The following is a 21531-nucleotide window of genomic DNA, read 5'->3' on the forward strand; positions in this document are numbered from 1 at the left end:
AAATTATAGTAAGTGAAAAAATGGATTGCCTACTGCATCTCATAATAAAATGTTTTTGGCGGCAGTGAGTGGCAGGAGAGCAGGAGAAAAGTCTATATTGAGTGACTCTGTTACTTTGGCACAACATTCAAATATATACATACATTATAAGTTTGGGCAGGTTTCTTGAGTCAATACACAGCAGTCCTCACAGTATGACGCTTTTAGGAAAAATCTTCAATGAAAGTATATTTCTTTCATCGCTTTTAGGAAAAATATTAAATGAATGTGTATTTCTTTTATCCCGCTATACGTTTGTTTCTCTAAATCGTGTACTCTAGAACTGACTCAAACTGTGTGACACCTACGTGTTTACATTCTTGCAGCCCACCAGTGATTTTTGGAAGCTATACAAAGTGTGCAAACTGATCCAACTTCTAAAGGCTCTGCTGCATGGACATTGCGGCTAACAGTTGTTGGTCTATGCAATGTTCGATCTTTCCAGTCTGTGGTTTGCTTAGCGACGGTGGTATGTACAACCAATGTTTTCTTGTTGTATGAGAACCCCTCCAAACTTCCCTTATGACAGTCAGGCTCACCCTTTGCACAACACTCACCCCAACTTTTACGCTTCACTACTTTCAAAAGTCACCAGCCGCCACTGTTCTTCAGATCACTTCTGGAACTGTAGACTCTGCCAGGAAGAAGAAATGCCTAGCTGTTAAGCCTTCCCTGCTGTCCAAGCACTGTTTTGCTGACCAAAGATTGCTTTACTGTCCAAGGTCTACTGTTGCTGCACCAGGACTCTTCTACTGCTGTAATCTGCCCTGCTGAGCCCAGCCTGCCTGGTAGGACCAAGGACTCCAGGAAATTTCCAAGGGCCAGTCAGCTATCCCTCTGTTCAAAGCCACAGGCACATAACAGGCTTCTTTGATGTTGGTGCAACTTCACGTATCTCGAGACGGCGTGACCCAGCTTAGCACCAGCCCTGTGCGACGCATCTCTTCCTCTGCACTAATGCATCGCAGCTCAAGTCCTCGCAAGCTCCCATCGACGGTTTCCTTGGCAATGGCTCAAGGCCTCACATCACAAGCTCCTGTCGAAAGCTTCATTGATTCCGGCGCTGATCGATGCATCTTGATGCCCGACCTTGCATTGCGGGTCTCCATTGATGACTTTGACGCCAGCCTGCACAACTTGATGCAAAGGATTCCACATCTCAACACCCAGGACACAATGTACTTTCTCAGATGACTAAACTCAGTCCTGTATCTGGCCTGCACTCCTCCTGAACTTGTGACTTGGACCTGGTCCACTGCGGCCAGATAACCATGATTGGCACTTTTTGCTTCTTAGAGCTTGATTTCTTCAAAACCTTTAAAATTGTGCATCTCTGGTTCTACTGATTGGATAAAAATTGATTAGAGTTTTGTTGTTTTGGTGTCACATAACTAATAAAAATGTATTCTATTTTTCTAAATTGGTGTGGGATTTTTCTTGAGTTGTGTTTTCACTTTATTACTGTTTAAGTCTTGCATAAATACTTTACACATTGCCTGTATGTTCAACCAGACTGCTTTTGTGCCAAGCTACTAGAAGGTTAAGCACAGGTTAATTTGGGATTTGCTTGTGCTTCTCCCTGACCAGAAGTATGGTTGTGGCTTGGTTAGGGTTTCACCCCCCCCCCCCAACACCCTCCCCCCAAACAAAAACCCACTTTATCAAAACGTTTATGAAAGAAAACAACTTTTTCAACATTAGTGTTATGGGATGTAGTGGAAAAAGCCAAATATTTTTCCGGGACTGAAATGTTTGTCCATTCTTTTGCCCTTTCATGAAAATGGGGCAGCCAACGCGAGTCCCAAGAAGTTTCAATTCTGCAAGCGCAAAAGACAGGTACTTCCATACACAGCACTTTATAAAGGTACATATGTAGACAGTTTGTGTTGGACACTGGGTTACCAGTACTGATATTGTGAAAACAAATAATATTCAGCTAGGAATATGCTAATACCAGCTTTTTTAGGTCTCGACCTGCCAATGCGCAAGCGCATTGCAGCTCGAGACATATAGAGGTGTATCAGGAAAGCTGATCAAGGGGCTTTGGCAGGCGGATTACACACAGTGCATGTGCCCGTGCACGCGCTTGCCATTTGCTCCCCGAGCCGCCTCGCATCCACGCGCTTCAAAGACTACCGCTCCCCCCGCGTGCATATCGCGCACCGCCATTTGTCTGTGCCTAGCCCTAGGCATCAATCTTCAAAGGCTGAAGCTCCCCCCTTCCCCGCCACAGCAATGCAGAGAGCTTTTTTTTTTCATAGTTACGAGCAGTTGTGTTGTGAGGGTCTGCTTTTTTGTCTGTTCACTCGCACCCCTGCTGCTGGGTATCTTCCATTCAGCCCGGAAATACACGGGAAGCGCAGCCTGGAAATCGGCCCATAGTATATCATGTAAATATCATTCATTCGTTTAATTCATGTAAATATTCATTTTCTGAAGGACGGTGAATTTAATCTGTTCGCTAGCAAAACCCCCTTGTTAGTAACGTTAAATCTGCATCCCCAACCTCAATCAAAATGCATCTATACTATCCCGGTTGTTTTGATAACAAATGTTAACAATGTGAATGCAGCAGAGAAAGCTACATCGTATCCCTCCCTGACTCCACCCGAAAAACGTGCTTGAACTCTTCGTCCTCTTAGAGCGTAGAAATGCGAATTACATTCTTATTTTTTGTATCATACTTTATGCCGCCATGAGTGCTCTCAAGTTGCAAGGACCTGCGTGGTGTCATTTTTTGCCCCCTTCCAGGACCTGATTAGCCTAAAACAACAAAGTCGCCAGATGTCTGGTTCCGAGCCAGTCACAAAGGCCGGGTTTTGGGAGGCAGCAGCATACGCTTGGGGCGCGAGATCAAAGATGCTGGAGAGTTACTTGCAGGCTCATAATGTGTGTTATCCCCATTATTAACAGTCTGAGAATGTGTATGCCTAATAAACCCCAAATTAATCCTACATCCCGTCTAGTTTGATGTAAAAAATTAATTTGGTACAATTAGCTGGCCTGGACGTGAAGAGTGCTTTTTTTGCTTTGCTGGGTTATTGCTTAATGGAGCGTCCACCTTTTGTATGTGCCTAGGTTCTTCCTGAAACCTCTGCCTGCGCAGCTTTTGTTTTGAGTTGTAGGTTTTGCAAAAGCAGCTGGTAGCACTATGTGCTTTTATCTCATTGAGCGCCATTTACTGGCAATCTCCCATCCTTGCGATGCATTTCCTGTCTACTAAAACTGCCTTTTAATGCAACAGAGTTAGCACTACCTCTTCTTTGAGATGCAGAAGAATGAAATTCTCCAGGCGACCCTTCCTTGTAATAAAGGCATTCTCCAAGTGTTTACACAAGGCAAGGAGGCAGCTCTGAACAGCTTTCCACAGATATTTAACATGATACTAACAATCTGATATTGGGCATTGTTTCAGTTTTCTGATTCTGTGCACCCAGTCGCAGGCAGCCAGGGTAAGCCACCTCCAGTTGTACGTGGCATACAATGAATCCATAAAAAATCACTCACACACCCACTCACTCACACACACTCACTCACGCACACTCACACACTTACTCACACACACTCTCTCACACACACTCTCTCACACACACACACACACACTCTCTCACACACACACACTCTCTCACACACACACACTCTCTCTCACACACACACACTCTCTCTCACACACACACACTCTCTCTCTCTCACACACACACACACTCTCTCACACACACACACTCTCTCACACACACACACACTCTCTCACACACACTCTCTCACACACACACACTCTCTCACACACACACACACTCTCTCACACACACTCACACACACTCTCTCTCTCACACACACTCTCTCACAAACACACACACACTCTCTCACACACACTCTCTCTCACACACACACAGTACAGCTTTTCAACACCAACACTCTACCACTCTATCCGCCACCACCCTATCCACCACTCTATGCACCACCACTCTAGCGCACACACTCTAGCACCACCACTTTAGCGCCACCACTCTAGTGCCACCACTCTAGCGCCACCACTCGATCCGCCACCACTCGATCCGCCACCATTCGATCCGCCCACCGCTCGATCCGCCCACCGCTCGATCAAGCTCCACCCACCAACTCCAAAACCACCCTCCAACACCACCCTACAACTCCACCCTCCAAACCCACCCTCCTAATCCACCCTCCAACTCCACCCTCAAAATCCACCTTCCAAAACGACCCTCCAACTCCACCCTCCAAATCCACCATCCAAAACCACAATCCAACTCCACCCTCCAAATCCACCATCCAAAACCACAATCCAAGTACTACTACACCCTCTAACTTCACCCTCCAACTCCACCCTCCAACTCAACACTCCAACTCAACACTCCAACTCAACACTCCAAATCCACCCTCCAACTCCACCCTCCAACTCCACCCTCCAACTCCACCCTACATTTCCACCCTACAAACCCACCCTCCTAATCCACCCTCCAACTCCACCCTCAAAATCCACCTTCCAAAACGACCCTCCAACTCCACCCTCCAAATCCACCATCCAAAACCACAATCCAACTCCACCCTCCAAATCCACCATCCAAAACCACAATCCAAGTACTACTACACCCTCTAACTCCACCCTCCAACTCAACACTCCAACTCAACACTCCAAATCCACCATCCAACTCCACCCTCCAACTCCACCCTCCAACTCCACCCTACAAATCCACCCTCCAACTACAACTCCAGCCTCCAAATCCACCCTCCAACTACAACTCCAGCCTCCAAATCCTCCCTCCAACTCCACCCTACAAATCCAAATCCACCCTCCAACTCCACCCTCAAAATCCACCCGCAAAATCCACCCACAAAATCCCCCTTCCAAATCCAACTCCACCCTCCAACTCCAAATGCAAATCCACCCTCCAATTCCACCCTCCAACTCCCCCTCCAAATCCACCCTCCAAATTCAACTCCACCCTCCAACTCCACCAGCAAAAAAAACCCTCCAACTCCACCCTCCAACTCCAACTCCACCCTCCAACTCCAACTCCACCCTCCAAATCAAAAGCCAACTCCACCCTCCAACTCCAACTCCACCCTCCAAGTCCACCTGGAAAAACAACCCTCCAACTCCACCCTCCAAGTCCACCTGCAAAAACAACCCTCCAACTCCACCCTCCAAATCAAAAGCCAACTCCACCCTCCAAATCCACCCTCCAAATCCACCCTCCAACTCCACCCCCCAAATCCAAACAAGTGTTTGCAATATCAATACATGTAAGTCACATAAATACAACACATGTTGCATTACAAATGCTATAAGTGTCACATTTGCAAAAGTTCTAACTATTAGCGTTGTAAATGACAAAGCAATTATTTTCACTATTTTTCACAACAAAACATTAAAATAAAATTGGTCATTTACCATAGCAATAGCTCAAACTTTCCGAATGAGGAAACATATTGCATTGCATTTTAACTCCCTGTTAACTTCTGCTGATCTGATGCTCACTTTCACCACACCTCCTTCTCTAACTCCCTGTACTCTTCTGCTGTGCTGATCTGCTGCTCTCTTCCACCCCACCTCCTTCTTTAACTCCCTGTTCTCTTCTGCTGTGCTGATCTGTTCCTCTCTTTCAACAAACTCTTTCTCTAACTCCCTGTTCTCTTCTCTTCTCCATGCAGAACTGCTGATCTCTTCCACCCTGCCTCCTTCTCTAACTCCATGTTCTCTTCTCTTCTCATGTGCTGATCTGCTGCTCTCTTCCAACCCGCCGCCTTCTTTAACTCCCTGTTTTCTTCTCCTATGCTAATCTGCTGTTCTCTTCCACTCGCCTCTGTCTCAAAACTCCCTGTTCTATTCTCCTGTGCTGATCTGCTGCTGTCTTCTACTCACCTACTTCTCTAACTCCCTGTTCACTTCTCTTCTCCAGAGCTGATCTGCAGCTCTCTTCAACCCGCCTCCTTCCCTACCTCCCTGTTCTCTTCTCCCGTCCTGTTCTGCTGCTCTCTTCAACACCACCTCCTTCTTTAACTCCATGTTCTCTTCGCCTGTGCTAATCTGCTGCTCTCTTCCACCCATCTCCTTCTGTAACTCCCTGTTCTCTTATGCTGTGCTGATCTGATGCTCTCTTCCACCCACCTCCTTTTGTAACTCCCTGTTCTCTTCTGCTGTGCTGATCTGCTCTCTTCCACCCCACCTCCTTCTTTAACTCCCTGTTCTCTTTTGCTGTGCTGATCTGATGCTCTCTTCCACTCACCTCCTTCTCCAATTCCCTGTTCTCTTCTATTCTCCCGTACTAATCTACTGCTCTGTTACACCGCCTCATTTTCTAACTCCCTGTTCACGTCTTTTAGCCCTCTGCTGACCTGCTGCTCTCTTCCACCCGCCTCCTTCTTTAACTCACTGTTATCTTCTCCTGTGCTAATCTGCTGCTCTCTTCCACCCACCTTCTTCTTTAACTCCCTGTTCTTTAACTCCATGTTCTCTTCTCCTGTGCTGATCTGCTGCTCTGTTCCACACCGCCTCCTTCTTTAACTCCATGTTCTCTTCTCCTGTGCTGATCTGCTGTTCTCTAAAACACACCTCCTTCTTTAACTCCATGTTCTCTTCTCCTGTGCGATCTGCTGCTCTCTTCCACCCGCTTCCTTATTTAACTCCATGTTCTCTTCACCTGAGCTGATCTGCTGCTCTCAAACACCCGCCTCCTTCTTTAACTCTGTTATTTTCTCCTGTGCTAATCTGCTGTTCTCTTTCACACGCCTCCTTCTTTAACACCCTGTTCTGTTCTCCCATCCTGATCTGCTGCTCTTTTCCACCCCGCCCCCTTCTCCAAAACCCTGTTCTCTTCTCCCGTGCTGATCTGCTGTTCCCTTCCACCGCCTACTTCGCTAACTCCCTGTTCTCTTCTCCCGTGCTGATCTGCTGTTCCCTTCAACCGCCTACTTCCCTAACTCCCTGTTCTCTTCTCCTGTGCTGATCTGCTGATCTCTTCAACACGCATCCTTCTTTAACTCTCTGTTCTCTTATAATATGCTGATCTGCTGCTCTCTTCCACATACATCCTTCTGTAACCGCACACTCACATACATACAACCATGCACGCACACACATACAACAACACACATACAACAACACACATACAACCACACACATACAACCACACACACACAACCACACACACCTATCTATCGCCCTCACTCCATCTATCGCCCTCACTCCATCTATCGCCCTCACTCCATCTATCGCCCTCACTCTATCTATCCCCCTCACTCTATCTATCACCCTCACTCTATCTATCTATCGCCCTCACTCTATCGCCCTCACTCTATCGCCCTCACTCTATCACCCTCACTCTATCGCCCTCACTCTATCGCCCTCACTCTATCGCCCTCACTCTATCTATCGCCCTCACTCTATCTATCTATTGCCCTCACTCTATCTATCTATCGCCCTCACTCTATCTATCTATCGCCCTCACTCTATCTATAGCCCTCACTCTATCTATCTATCGCCCTCACTCATCTATCTATCGCCCTCACTCCATCTATCTATCGCCCTCACTCCATCTATCTATCGCCCTCACTCCATCTATCTATCACCCTCACTCCATCTATCTATCGCCCTCACTCCATCTATCTATCGCCCTCACTCCATCTATCTATCGCCCTCACTCTATCTATCTATCGCACAACAACCAGGGCCGGTCCTAGGCATGGGCGGTATGGGCAGCTGCCCAGGGCCTCGCGCTCAGGGGGCCCCCTGCCGGCCCCGCAGAGTAGGGAAAAGCGCACTCGCGCGGGCAGTAAGGCACTTAGAGGGGCCTCACATCTTCCCTTTCGCCCGGGGCCTCAGAAGGCCTCAGAAGGCCTAGGACCGGCTCTGACAACAACAGCATCACTCAGGGGCACCACAACATCACTATGAGCTACCACAGCATCACTGAACGCCACAGCATCACTTGTCGCCACCACATCACTCAGCGCCACCACAGTATCAATCTGTGCAAACATTCAACAACAACTGGTTCAAATATGTTCTCTCAATGTTTCAAGCTTTATTACAAATGGCACAGAAAATGTTGATATTTCACTTCTGTTCTTATATTTTAGTCACGATAAAATACACTGAACATAATCTTCACCAAAGTTATTTATAAAAGTTTAAGCAATTGCCATTATAAATTACAATAACTTTTATTTAAGTATTAATATATTTTTTTTTTAAACATTGTTATTTGTAAAATCAATACTTCTAAGTCAAGTAAATACAAAACATGTTGCATTAAAAAGGCTATAAGTGTCACATTGTCAAAAAATAAAAGTATTACCATTCTAAATGACAAAACTATTAATTTCACAATTTTCAAAAATAACACATAAATAACAAATTTGTCATGTACAGGACAAATAACTCAGACTTTCCTAATGCGAGACCTATTGCATTGCAAATGCTTGTAATACCTTCAAACTGCTTGTAATACACCCTTTCAAGTGACAAAAGTGACAAAGGTCCAAAGTGAAGTGACCATTAATAACTGTTTTCTTTAAAGTGATTTTTAGTTACAAATGTATACTCTATTGATAAAAGAAGGATGAAACCAGGTCCAGTTATAGAGTGGGGAAGTCTGCCAGCCCCTCAAAGGAGTCCCTCCGCCCACCCAAGTCACATTACCAAATGGAAAGCCACCCTTAATTTATTTTCACATTCAGCCTAAATCTCTGGGCCTAATTGTCCTACTTTCATAACACCAAGCAAAAAGTGGGCTGTTTTAAATATCTCTAAGCAGATGTGAAATCAGCTGGCATAGAAGATGCTGGTTTCATGCTCAAAGGAGCAACGGCCGTATCCTGTAACGCTCACACTATTGCAAGAGAGATTGTAAACTCCCCGTGCGAAGAATCTAGAGACAAAAAGAGTGCCATGATAGATTGGAACGGATTCTGCCTTCTCTGTAAAAATCAAATTAAATCTGCCTTTATTTCTTCTAAAAGGCTACGTAGGATTGGTGAGAAACATAAAAAAAATGAGATGGCCAGCCCTCCTGAGGGATCAGTTTTACCTCTCCACTCTGGATTTTTATCTAGGGGCCACGTGCGAAAGGAAAGGAACAAAATGTAAATGTAAATGTACATGTATTTATATAGCGCAAATCACTGACCGAGGTCGGTATCTAAGCGCTTGCTTAGGGAACCCGTCCTGGCAGGGTTAGGGAGAGGAGTTGGCCTAACGGCTAGAGCGGTCTACCTCGAATCTGGGGAACAGGGTTTGAGTCTCGGCAATGACGCTGAACATCCTGTGATTCAGGGCAAGTCACTTAATCTCCCCGTGCCTAACAAAAATGAATGTGTCCTCATGTAATGCAACTGGTGCTATGTAAAGCACTCCGATACTGGGTCAAGTTTGTGTTGCCGGAAAATACTGCCTTTCTAAAACAAGCATTGGCATAGCCAATAGGTCTTGCCTTTGGGACTTTATAAGTGTTTAGCCATGATGCAACAGTTGATATTGTTGCACCAAGGATATTGTGCTGCATAATGAATACTTATAAGGTCCCAAAGGCGAGACCTATTGGCTATGCCAATGCTTGGTGCAGGTGTCTGTCTTCACAATGGTCCCACAGCATTGAAGAAAATGCCATCCTTCATTTTATCAACTCCTTATTCACTATTCATTTCCACTTAAATTGTGTGGTTTAATTCACAAAGATGCAATTTTCTGTCATTTTATTTCATTTTTAATGCTTGTCAGAGGATCCAAACCTTCTCTAGAGCTACCAAGTTGGAACGCTGTAGAACATTTCCAATCGTAATGTACCTGTGCCAGCAATGGAGCAGCCCCAGGAGCAGACCAAGTGTCCAGACAGCCACAATGTTCAAAGATATCAACAGAGATTGTAGTAAAACTCAGACATCAAAAGCATAGAACTGACCACAAAACTCCATCTACCACAATGCTATAGGCCTCACCAAAAGCACACACCTGTGCTATGTTCTGTGCGGTCCTGAATGCTATCACAATTAGTGCTTATACTTACATCAAACTTTAAACACCTTACATCTTTGCCTGCCTATGCTGCTTCTGTGCAGACTCTGAAGAGTTCAAGAGTCCAGAAAAAGAATCAAGAGCCTTGATGCCCATCTTCTACTGAGAATTAACAAATTCAACCACATCATTCAAACCGCCCCTGCTCTCCATTGACTGCCTGTTGCTCATCAAGTAACGCAAACGTTTTACTGCAATGTTTATAGTGACTAACATAAGCAGAGATCTCCTTTGCTAAAGCAAAGCTACTCATAACTTCATTTGTGAGACTCTGATACAGCCCTTTCAAACTTCTGCAGAGACTGTATGTGGTCAAACAAACCTTGCCCTGGGGTCTGGGCCTTTGACGTCAAGCCTCTGGAGCGCTCTCTCATGACAAGCTAGAAAATTAACACTTTATGACGATCTGTAAGTCTGTCAAGACTTGGTTGTTCATGCAGTTACTTGTCACTGTTTTTTGTCCTAAGGCCAAAATATTCCTCGGCACAGAAGAACACCTGCGCTGCGGTGTATGTTGCATGCTAAAAGTGTACAGAAAAGTATGCTAAATACTCTGCATAAAATCCATGTGTTTTATGCCTGAGCCTTGACTCGTGCTACAACCCCACATAACTAATATCACAGGATAACAAGCTATGGCAAAGCCAATTGGTCTGGACTGGGCAAACAGACATGATGGTTACACATTTTAATTTATTTTTATTGCAAGCATATTAGCACCCAGATGTGTCAGCCATATGCTTGCAATGAAAAAGCTACATTTAAACAATAATTAACTATAGTGTATAATTAATAGAACTGTATGGGTGCTTCATAGCATGTAGGAGTACTTAGATGAGGCATACAAAACTTTTCAAGTTTTAATGCACATCACAGGAAAATATGATCCTTTCAGGCAAAAAAAATGAACTACTGTTTTTAAATTACTGAAACATGAACACACATAAGAATGAGGGAAAACACGAAAATAATAAAAAAGATTTTTAAAAAATTTAAAAAAACACAAAGTAAATTAATGTCCCACTAGTCCTCACACTGAATCACACTTCTTTTTTGGGTCATGTGTGTATTATCAGACAAAATGCTCTCAGTCACAGTGCCAAACAACCAACACATGAAGAGCCCTGACCGCCTGCTCCATTCAATATGCTGTGGTGGGTGAAAGCAATATGTCAATGACAGCTGAACAAAAGTAAACTCGAGGCTAGCCAGTTCTCTCCATAGCAAAAGTTGGAACTCCTAATGCCTCCCGTTAACTTCCGGTCAACAGCTCATTGATTAGTGTGACATTTGAAACTCCACTCAAGCCCAACTGCACGCTGTTCTGTATGGGGCTGCTTCATGGGTTATCTGCAAGGGCATCCTTAACTAGTTAAACCTCCAAGCACATTTTCAATTCAGACTTAACAGTACAACTGTAAAAGTTATACCTCGGGAGGGGGGGGGGGGTTTAATAGATAGAGAAGTAACACGTACTTTACATGAACCTCCGCCAATTATGGAAAAGTGCAGATAAAGCCTCATCAGGGGGTCTGTAACTCAAAGCATGGTGCTCCATGTGATGTTTTATCTGCTATACAGGTGTGTGCTATTTACCGGGGTTGTGTTTGAGCAAATACCTCTTGTATTTACACGGTAAATTAAATGGCAACTCCCCGTGTGCATATTTGGCTTCACTAATCCTGGGAAAAGTGGGCTGTGGAAGCTCGAGAAACAAGGGCAGTATCTCCTGCTCAAGGGTTATGCTAGGGCTTGTGGGCCGAATATCGTGCACCTAGTGCAGCCTGAATGATGACGAGTTCACACTTACAAAAAACTCAAGTGAATTAGATCCTGGCATTGTGCTTATTCCATTAAAAGACGACTCGAAGAGCTCTGGGGAGTGTAGGAAGGACGAAATAAGAGCATAGCGGAGGAGGGACAACTTTAGATGTGGATTCCTAGCAAAGCCCTGCTACTTCTCGAAGATTGCTTCAAAGCGCTTAGAACGCAAACAAAAGGCAAACAAAGGGTGAGAATGGAAGAGAGTTATGCCGTGACAAAAAAAATTTGAACTCTACGCTTTTGGTACAATTCCCACTCCTACTGATCACAATGTTGGAAAGTTAACCAGTGATTTCACCGGAGCAGGGATGTCTGTGAAATATTGTTGTACTGCAACTATCCCAGACAAGCGCGGCCCGCAGCCACAAAATTAAAGCAACAAGCAGCGTGTGCGCGCAGTCTGCTCATCTTCAAGCACTGCACTCGTGCTTGTGGCGCATCCCTACTGGCTTCCGCAAGGTGGATGCCACCACAAGCACGGGTATGTGCTTGAAAATAAGCAGAGCGACGGCAAAAGGCCATCCTATGCAGCGCATGCTCGCTGCATAGGCGATATGCATCGCATGAGCGCTGCGTAGGCGAGACCTAACAAAATATATATATATCTTTGAAAAAATGTAAATGTGAACCTTTTCGAACTGAGTTTGAACCTTTTGATTACTAAGGGTTTATTGTCAGACCAAATGAATCATACCATAAATATAAATTTTATTCATGATGGCAAAAATAGATATGTCACTAAAATCCTCATAACGGCTTTCATTTTTCCACAATTGCGCATGTGCATACCAAGATTTAGTTTTTGCTTAACTCTAATATGCCTGATCTTTGGACTGGGTAAGAGTGGTCTGCTTAATTCAGACACTCTGTTCATCACCACCCCCTTTTCTGAATCATAACTCTAATATGTGGCGCAATATGCTCTAGGCTCCCAAAGATATTGCAAATCCATAATTTTCAAATGACCTGAAAATGCGTTCATCTACGATTGTGTGAGAAATTCTGATATCTCTTCCAATCTGACCTTGTGAGCTTGCAATGTGGCTAAACATAAAAAAATAACTTCGATACATTGACACACAGCACAGTGATTTGGGACCTGGGGACATGTTAAATGGTGCCACAATTTCTCTAAGATCCTTTAATCAGTGAACTGGGTTTTCCATGCCTGGGTGTGGGGAAGTTCTTGACGCACTTTCCCCCTCGTAAATACAACAGAGTGAGTGGTGTGTCTGAGATTTGTGGTGAGGAAAGTATGAGGGGCTGTCATAAGAGAGATGTTGTTATGTTTTGTACCTTCTGATGATGATCAAGACTTCGGTGTTTTGGACAGCCATGGCATCGATGGCAACCTTAAAGAAAAAAAAAGTTTTAGATGAGATGGAAAAAGCAGAATGGTAACCACATTTCTTTGGGCAGCACGATCCCTGGAGAGGAGTTTGGGTTATCGAAGACCATGCTCCAGACCAGAATCCAATGCTGCACAGGTAATCTTTCCTTCAGTTCAAGATTGACATCAGCATGCTCTTGCTGGAAACAGAAGTTCAAGCTTTATTCATCCATCTAATCTGCTTACGCTTCTTTGTAGTCTCCCCCATTGTCAGCGTGTGAGAATTTTGGAAGGAACCACCAAAATAAACAACATATTGTTTTGCCAAACATGCATATCTATCTATCTATCTATCTATCTATCTATCTATCTATCTATCTATCTATCTATCTATCTATCTATCTATCTATCTATCTATCTATCTATCTATCTATCTATCTATCTATCTACGGTCACTTGCAAAGCTGATCATCAAAGACACAAAATACACATAGAAATCCATAAATAGGTAAAAATCCCACACAAAAAAGAAACCCACACAAAATCATTAAAAACATTTGCTAAAAGAGTAACTACAAAGGCTATAAACAAGCATTAAAATATCAGTGTATTAGGCAAGGAAAGTGCATTTTTTAAAAAAGAGCCTACTGCTATACAGACATCAAGACAACCCTTCATCATCCAGGCTAGCTTGACTCCAGTGGCATGAAGAGCACAGGATCCCAGATCTATGTACTGGGGTGAATGTCTGACATTATTCAGCATTCTGTCCATTAATTGTTCTTTTTGCATTTGTCAACCCAAGTGGTACAGGTATGCCCAGGCGTGGTTCCCGTACTCCATGCCACTGGAGTCAAGCTAGCCTGGCTGATGAGGGGTGTTACTCGAAACCGGTCCCAGGATGCTTTTTCCCGGTCCAGGGAGGACCTGGCCTGGCAGTTCGGTCTGGACTGTTCCCATGGGGAACAGGGTCAAGACTGATTTGCACATGGCTGGGTTTGAACTGGAGTGGAATGGGGAGCAAAGAAAAACAATGGATTTTGGCCCAGATCACTGTATTGGGGTGGAATGTCTGACATAGTTCAGCATTCTTTCTATCAATTGTTCGTTTTGCATTTGTCACCCCGAGTGGGACGGGTATGACCAGACGTGGGTCCTGTGCTCTCCATGCCACTAGAGTCAAGCTAGCCTGGCTGATGAGGCGTGTTACCCCTAAACCGGTCCCAGGATGCTTTTTTCTGGTCCAGGAAGGACCTGGCCTGGCAGTTCGGGATGGACTGTTCCCATGGGGAACAGGGTCAAGACTGATAAGCATATGGCTGGGTTTGAACTGGAATGGCATGGGGAGCACAAAAACTGTAGATTTAGGACCAGATCTCTGTACTGGGGTGAATCTCTGACATTGTTCAGCATTCTGTTCATCAAATGTTCTTTTTGCATTTGTAGCCCCTTTCTAAAAGTGGCACTTCTAAAATAGTAATGTTAAATCCATCTTCACCAGTAAGTAGGATTTATCAATACCATTCCAAACATATGAAACATGAAAAAGCTACACCTCTCTGATCAGGAATTACAGATTAAAAGTGTATTAAGGACTTCCAATGCTAACCTGTGTGAGAAGTAGGCCTCACAGTAGTGAAAACGAAATAGACTGTTTGTCACTACCAGGACATACAAAACATAAAAGTACATGTCTTAGCTTTTACTTACTTAGCACCCTGCCCTTGGGGCTTCCTAGGGCCTACCTTAGGGGTAACTTATATGTAGTAAAAGGGGAGTTTAAGGCTTGGCAAGTAGTTTTAAATGTCAAGTCGAAGTGGCAGTAAACTGCACACACAAGCACTGCAATGGCAGGCCTGAGACAGGTTTGAAAGGCTACTTTTGTGGGTGGCACAATAAGTGCTGCAGCCCACTAGTAGTATTTGACTTACAGGCCCTGGGCACATGGTATACCACCTTACAAGGGGTTTACAAGTGCATTAAATAGGTCAATCAGGTATACACTAATTACACACCTATTTAGGGAAGAAGCACATGCACTTTAGCACTGATTAACAGTGGTAAAGTGCTCAGAGTCCTAAGGCCAACAGAAATATTCATCAAAACTTGGAGGTAAAAAGCAAAAGGATTGAGGGAACACCACCGTAAGGCTGACAGGTCTAACAGTGTCTCATAGATTGATGGGCAACATAGGGCCTGTCTTGTCTGCCTAATGTTTTTAAGCCAGGGTTTCCTATTCGCACGGTCACATGAGAGGCAGTCTAGAATAATTTCCCTATTTAGGCTAGCTTCCTCCTTGTACCGAATTGAGCACCACAAAAACAGGAGAGCAAGATTTATCTGGTCCTCAATATACTTCAGACTCCATTCCTGATGAATAGCAAAGTACAATGTTGGTGGCACACCCGATTGTTTTCAGGATGAGCACTACTTACATCTCTATAACCCCAGTTTCCTTCACCATAAGTCAATATGGGCAGACATTTCCTCTTATATATTTCAAGCAAAGAAAGAATGGGCTTATTGCGAATGGAGGACGCAATAGAAAAAATGCTACCAATAGGATGCAAAAAGCGATTCTTTCTATCATTGACACACAGGGTGCAAGTACACGCACTGTCATACATTATATCAAGGAACGGAAAACTGGGTCACTCTCTCTTCCCCCAATGCTGATTTTAGTGTTTTTGGGCCATAAACCATAATTAAAGTTTTACTTAAAATGGTTTCCATCTCAAAATCCTTCATAAAAAGCACAAAGGAAGAAATCAGTACCTTTAAACTATTAACAGCAGCAGCACGGCGTCTTCGTATAGAAGGACAGGAAAGGATTTTTTATTAACCCTTTCAACATCAGTCACTGATTTAGTTAGAACTGCTTCCGCTCCATGCTTCCATGGGACCTCTTTTGGCCCCATACGGTACTGCACCCTGCAACATGGCTAGGTAAAAAACATTGGCATTTATAATGTCAATAATTCTATTTTTGCAGGGTGCAGTACTATATGTGGCCAATAGAGGTCCCATGGGGGGGGCGTGGCTTGGCCAGCGAACATGGCGGTCGTGTAGAGCCGGAGCTCCGACCAGCCGATCACTATCCTTCTGCAAATATCCTGCCCCTGGTCAAACTTTGGAGTTCCCTGCAGTATGGTCCAATCCTCTACACCGGGACGCTTGAGATCTGCGGCCGGAGCCGCCTGCACTGCGCCCTGAGGCGGTGGGACGCCCCGGAGGGGAACCACGAGCCGGGCAGATCGGTGCGGCCTTTGGAGCTTGGGCCTCGAGTTTCGGCGCGTCCCGCCAAGCTGAGGGGCTGCGCCGAGAGTTACTGTGGAACCTGCACCGGGTGCTGCCGGAGCTCCGGCGTTGCAGTGGAGCGACGGCCCCGGGCCCCTGGAGGGGCGATCCCCGCAGGGCGACGCCGCGGGTGGCGGCTGCGGAACAGGCGCGGCGGGTCCCGGCAGAGGGGAGAGCTGAGGAGTGCGTCTGCCATCTTACCCGCGAAAAGGGCCGTTGGGAGAGCGGCGCTGCACTGAAGAACATCTATCCTGAGCCTGGCGGGGGACGGCGGCGCTCCAAGGTCAGAGTGGGGCCCAGTGGGAGGACAGGAGGGGAGGCTGCTGTGCTGCACTGCCTTATCCGGGGTCAAGTCGGGCCCCCGGCTCACCTTGGCGCCCATTCCTGACCAGCGATTTACCACCCTGCTCGGGCGACCCGGGCCAGGCTGGGGGGACGGCAGAACCGGAGCCCACTAGTTGCTGCAGAAGATCTTGGGTGCCGGACAGTGGGGGATCCTGGGGCCGGCTGGGCCCTGCCACATCTCGGGGGTCCGATCGGGCCCCGGGGCTAGACGCTTGCAGACTGCACTGCTTGTTGGGCCCCCCCCTCCCGGCAAGAACCTAGTGACCCCATATTGATGCCTGGAGATATTGGGGCGCTGGCTGGGGGGGGCTGCTATTGACAGGCTGCGGTGAGTGCATCCTTCCTGGACCTGCCGTCTTGTTGCTGTGCGTCTGGTCGCCGGGGCTGCCGGTTGAACGGCCTTGACTGTGAACGGCTGGTGAGGGGACTCACTCCTCCACAACATCATGACACGGGGTGGCAGTGGCAGCCAGGGCAAACAGGGCCCCATCGATAAGTTCACCGAGGCCGCGGGCGCAAAGGGGATGCAACCTCCAGTGCCGGACAACGCTGCACTATTGGCCACTATCACGCAGTCCAGGGATGTCCTAGACGCCAAGATTGGGGCAGTGGGCTCCGACGTTTTGTTCCTTCCGCAGGACTTGCGAAACGCCGTGGAACGCATAACGGGCGCGGAGACGCGCATTTCAGCCGTAGAGGTTGACATGACTACCCTAAAGAAGAGGGTTGTAGCCCTTGAACGGACACAGAAAGGACTGGTGGCGAGAGCGGAGGAGGCAGAGGGGCGCGCCAGACGCAGTAATCTTCGCTTCCTGGGGTTTCCAGAGGATTGCGAAAAGGGCAATGCTGAGCGCTTCCTAACACAATGGCTGGAGGGATGGATGCCGGCTGATACCCTCTCGCGTTGCTTCGTTGTGGAGAGGGCCCATCAGGCCTTGACTCAGAAACCTCCTGTGGGAGAACGCCCTCGTCCCATGATCGCCAAACTGTTGAACTATGCCGACAGAGACGCTATCCTGAAACAGGCGAGATTGAAGGGCCAGCTTCTATTTGAGAATTCTCATATTCTTATCTTCCCGGACTACACGAAACTGGTGCAACAGCAGAGACAGTCCTTTGCCGCGGCCAAGGCCCGCCTCCGGGGCCTGAAGCTACCATATGCTTTACTGTACCCGGCTTGTTTGCGGGTTGTCTTTCAATCCTGTACCTTTTTCTTTGACACCCCGGAGGCCGTCTTTCAATGGACGGATGAGACTGTCAGGGTGCGAGTCAACACGGCAAAGGGCGGTGAGTCTGACTCCTCGATCGGGGGCCCCTCGGGTAGGGGGCCTGAAAATCAGCGCCGACGCCGAGGCAGATCTCGTTCGAATCTCAGCTCAAAATCGCGATCCAAAACACGCAAAGACAAGGAGTCCCAGGAGGCCAATGAAGATGTGCCCTGACTGTGGGGAAGGAAGAACAATTGCTCATCCAAATGACACTTAACTTTGACCAGGGCGCCTTAGCTTGGCTGGAGGCCACGCTTACTCAGGGTTGGTAGAGGGCCACGGCCTAGTTCGATATGGGCTGTGTGGAGGGGATCCATTAGAGGGGGTGTTCCCTGGCTCCCAGTTGGGGCCGGGACCGTTCCCCGACCACGACAGGTGCTTCCATGTTTGGGAGGTGCGGGGTGGGAGTGGGGGGGGGGGATTGTTGGGGACTGGGGCTGTTCTGCTTCAGGGGAAGGGTTTGTGCTTGGTGTGCTGCTTCGGATCCGTGGTGGGTGCTGCTGTTGTTGCATGTGGTACGAAATGTGTGAGTTTTATGCCTTTACATGAATGCTGTCTGATGCTGGGGGCTCTCGGCTAGGTCCTTGTGGAACACGCATATTGAGCTGGAACGTGCGTGGAATGTTGGATAAGGTGAAGAGAGGGGCTGTTTTTTCCTGGGCCAAGAGAAGGGGAACGGACATACTGCTACTTCAGGAAACCCACCTATTGGGTACTACGGCGCTCTGCCTCCCGCGTAATGGTTTTACACAGGCCTTCCATGCAGGCTTTACGAGGGGGTCGCGGGGAGTGGCCATCTTGATCCATCGTGGAGTCCCCTTTACTCATAGACGCACGTGGCTAGATGCGCAGGGCAGGTATGTGTTCGTGCAGGGCGAGATTGGAGGAAAGGTGATTATTCTTGGTAGTGTGTATGCGCCGCCCCCACTGCAATGGGCACTAGTGGAGAAGCTGATGTCCCTATGGGTAGATATGCCTACGGCCTTATCGATTGTGTGGGGGGACTGGAATGACGTCATGGACGTATCATGGGATAGATGGCGGGGTGCTGCAGGCGAAGTGGCCGGGAGGGAGAGGCAGGTGTCTCGACTAAAGGCAATGGCTATGGGATTGGATTGGATTGACTCCTGGAGGTACAAACAAGGGGCGCGTAGGGACTTCACATACTTCTCCTCCGCACAAGAATCGTTCTTGCGCCTGGACTATATCTTCCTCCTCCCGCGAGCAATGGCCAGTAGGCTCCTGTCAGTGGAACTCTTGCTACGGGCACTATCTGATCGCTCTCCGATATCCGTGTTGGTCGACACTGGGCGCACCAGGCAGCCATTCAGGTGGCGCCTGTCGCCCTGGCAGTTAATGCAGCACTCCTATCGTGCTCACATTACTAGTGAACTTGCGCACTTCCTGTCCGCCAACGTGGGCTCAGTGACGTCCCCGGCAGTATTATGGGGGGCCATGAAACCCACCATGAGGGGCATTGATATTTCGTGGTGCTCGGCAGCGCGGATGGAGAGGCGTCGGGACCTGGTGCGGCGGGAGGCGGAATTGGAAGACCTTGAGCGCAGGGGTCGGGGGGAAGATGGCGAGCGGAACAGGCGTCATCTAGCGTTGGCGCAACAGCAATATACGTCGATTTTGCTAGATGAGGCCCTCCAGGCTTGGCTAGCTACACGGAGCCGCATATACCAATGGGGCGACAAGTCATGCAAAATGCTTCATCGCCTGTGTCAGGGCATTATGCACGCGCAGCCACTGCCCCAGATAGTGGCCCCCGATGGGGAGCCGCTGTTGGAGCCTGGTGCGATAGCAGGCAGCTTTGCCTCCTACTATGAGACCTTGTATGCGCCCCAGGATTGCCTAGAGGCCGCCATGGTGCAGCGATTCATAGATGATCTCCCGCCGAGAGCCGTTTCGGACGAGGTTCGGGATACACTAGACCGGCCACTGACGGATGACGAGCTGGCCACGGCCCTGGGCAAACTGAACCCGGGCAAGGCTCCGGGCCCGAATGGGTTTCCGTGCTAATTTTTTAGAACCTATGCGACGCAGTTGACGCCCCACTTCCGGCCAGTCTTCGAGGAGGCACGTGAGAAGGGTACGCTGCCTCCGGACTGGAGACATGCGGAGGTAGTAGTTTTCTTGAAGCCAGGGCGCCCCCTGGAGAGACACGAGTCCTACAGACCTATTTCACTGCTTAATACCGAGGCCAAGGTTTTGGCGAAGGCCCTCGCTAACAGACTCAAGCCCCACATCACGGACTTGGTCCATCCGGACCAGGCCTGCTTTATGCCCCAGCAGGCCACTCGACATAACATTAGGCGAGCTCAAGTTGAGCTTTCGGCCTGGCGGGGTCTGGGGGAGCGGGCGGCGCTGCTGCTGGCGGATATGGATAGGGCGTTCGACTCGTTGAGCTGGACGTATTTGTTTGCTCTCTTGGGCCGCCTGAATCTGGGTCCCCGATTCATGGCATATGTACGACTCCTCTACACTGACCTGACGGCAGCGGTGCGTGTCGGCGGTGGAGTCTCCCGTTCTTTCAATGTCCAGCGGGGGACAAGGCAGGGGTGCCCCCTCTCCCTGTACCTCTTTGCACTCACCATAGAACCCCTTGCGGTGTGGGTGCGGATTGATGCCCAGTTGAGGGGCTTTCAGTGGTCATCGGGGGTGGCAGATAGAATAGCCCTATACTCCGATGACGTGTTATTTTTTCTAACCAACCTTGATCGTTCGGGGCCTCGCATTCTGCGGATCGTGCAAATTTTGGGAGAAACGTCGGGCTTTATTTGAACCCTGGGAAGTCCACAATCTGGACTCTAGGGGGTCCGCAGCCATTGGGTGAGTGGGCCGACCAGCTTCAGGTGACTGTCGACGGTGTGAAATATCTTGGGGTATATCTCACGGAAGATGCGTCTGTGGCCCTGGAGCGTAACATTACCCCGGTCTGGGAACGTACACGAGAAGATCTTAAGGCATGGGCCAGGATGCCGCTTTCCATTCAACAACAAGGGGTGGTGATGGACAGAGTTTCTGAATTAAGCAGAATACCCTCACCCAGTCAAGAGATCAGGGCTGGATCCAACACCGTTTTTTAGCTCACTGCACCATCCCAGCTCAGAACCTGGCTATATGCAAATTAGTCTGTTCCTGTCCCAGTGCATGATGGGAACAGGGCAAACCAAACTACCAAGTCAATTCTTACACTGGGAAGGAAACAAGCTTCCGGGGACCGGTTTCTGGCATTTCAGCCGTCGTCGGCCCGGCTTGCTTGAATCCTGATGGTGCAATGAGCAAGGGACTCACATCTGAGTATACCCTTCCACACTTAGGGTGGACAAAATATTTAACAACAAGGGGTGGTGATGGACAGAGTTTCTGAATTAAGCAGAATACCCTCA

The 21531-nt window shown here is 47.8% G+C and overlaps 1 protein-coding gene across 2 annotated transcripts in view; it reads right to left on the minus strand.

The window, feature by feature from the left end:
- LOC147747950 (uncharacterized) overlaps positions 1-21531 on the minus strand; it is a 44647-nt gene that overhangs the window by 9822 nt on the left and 13294 nt on the right. For both annotated transcript variants that reach the window (XM_086957162.1, XM_086957153.1), the window contains exon 2: positions 13193-13248. In XM_086957162.1, coding sequence (XP_086813288.1) covers positions 13193-13248 — 56 coding nt within the window. The remainder of the gene's footprint in view (positions 1-13192; positions 13249-21531) is intronic.

This window comes from Lissotriton vulgaris, chromosome 1_1 (genome assembly GCF_964263255.1).
Source record: "Lissotriton vulgaris chromosome 1_1, aLisVul1.2, whole genome shotgun sequence".
Lineage (NCBI taxonomy): Eukaryota > Metazoa > Chordata > Amphibia > Caudata > Salamandridae > Lissotriton > Lissotriton vulgaris.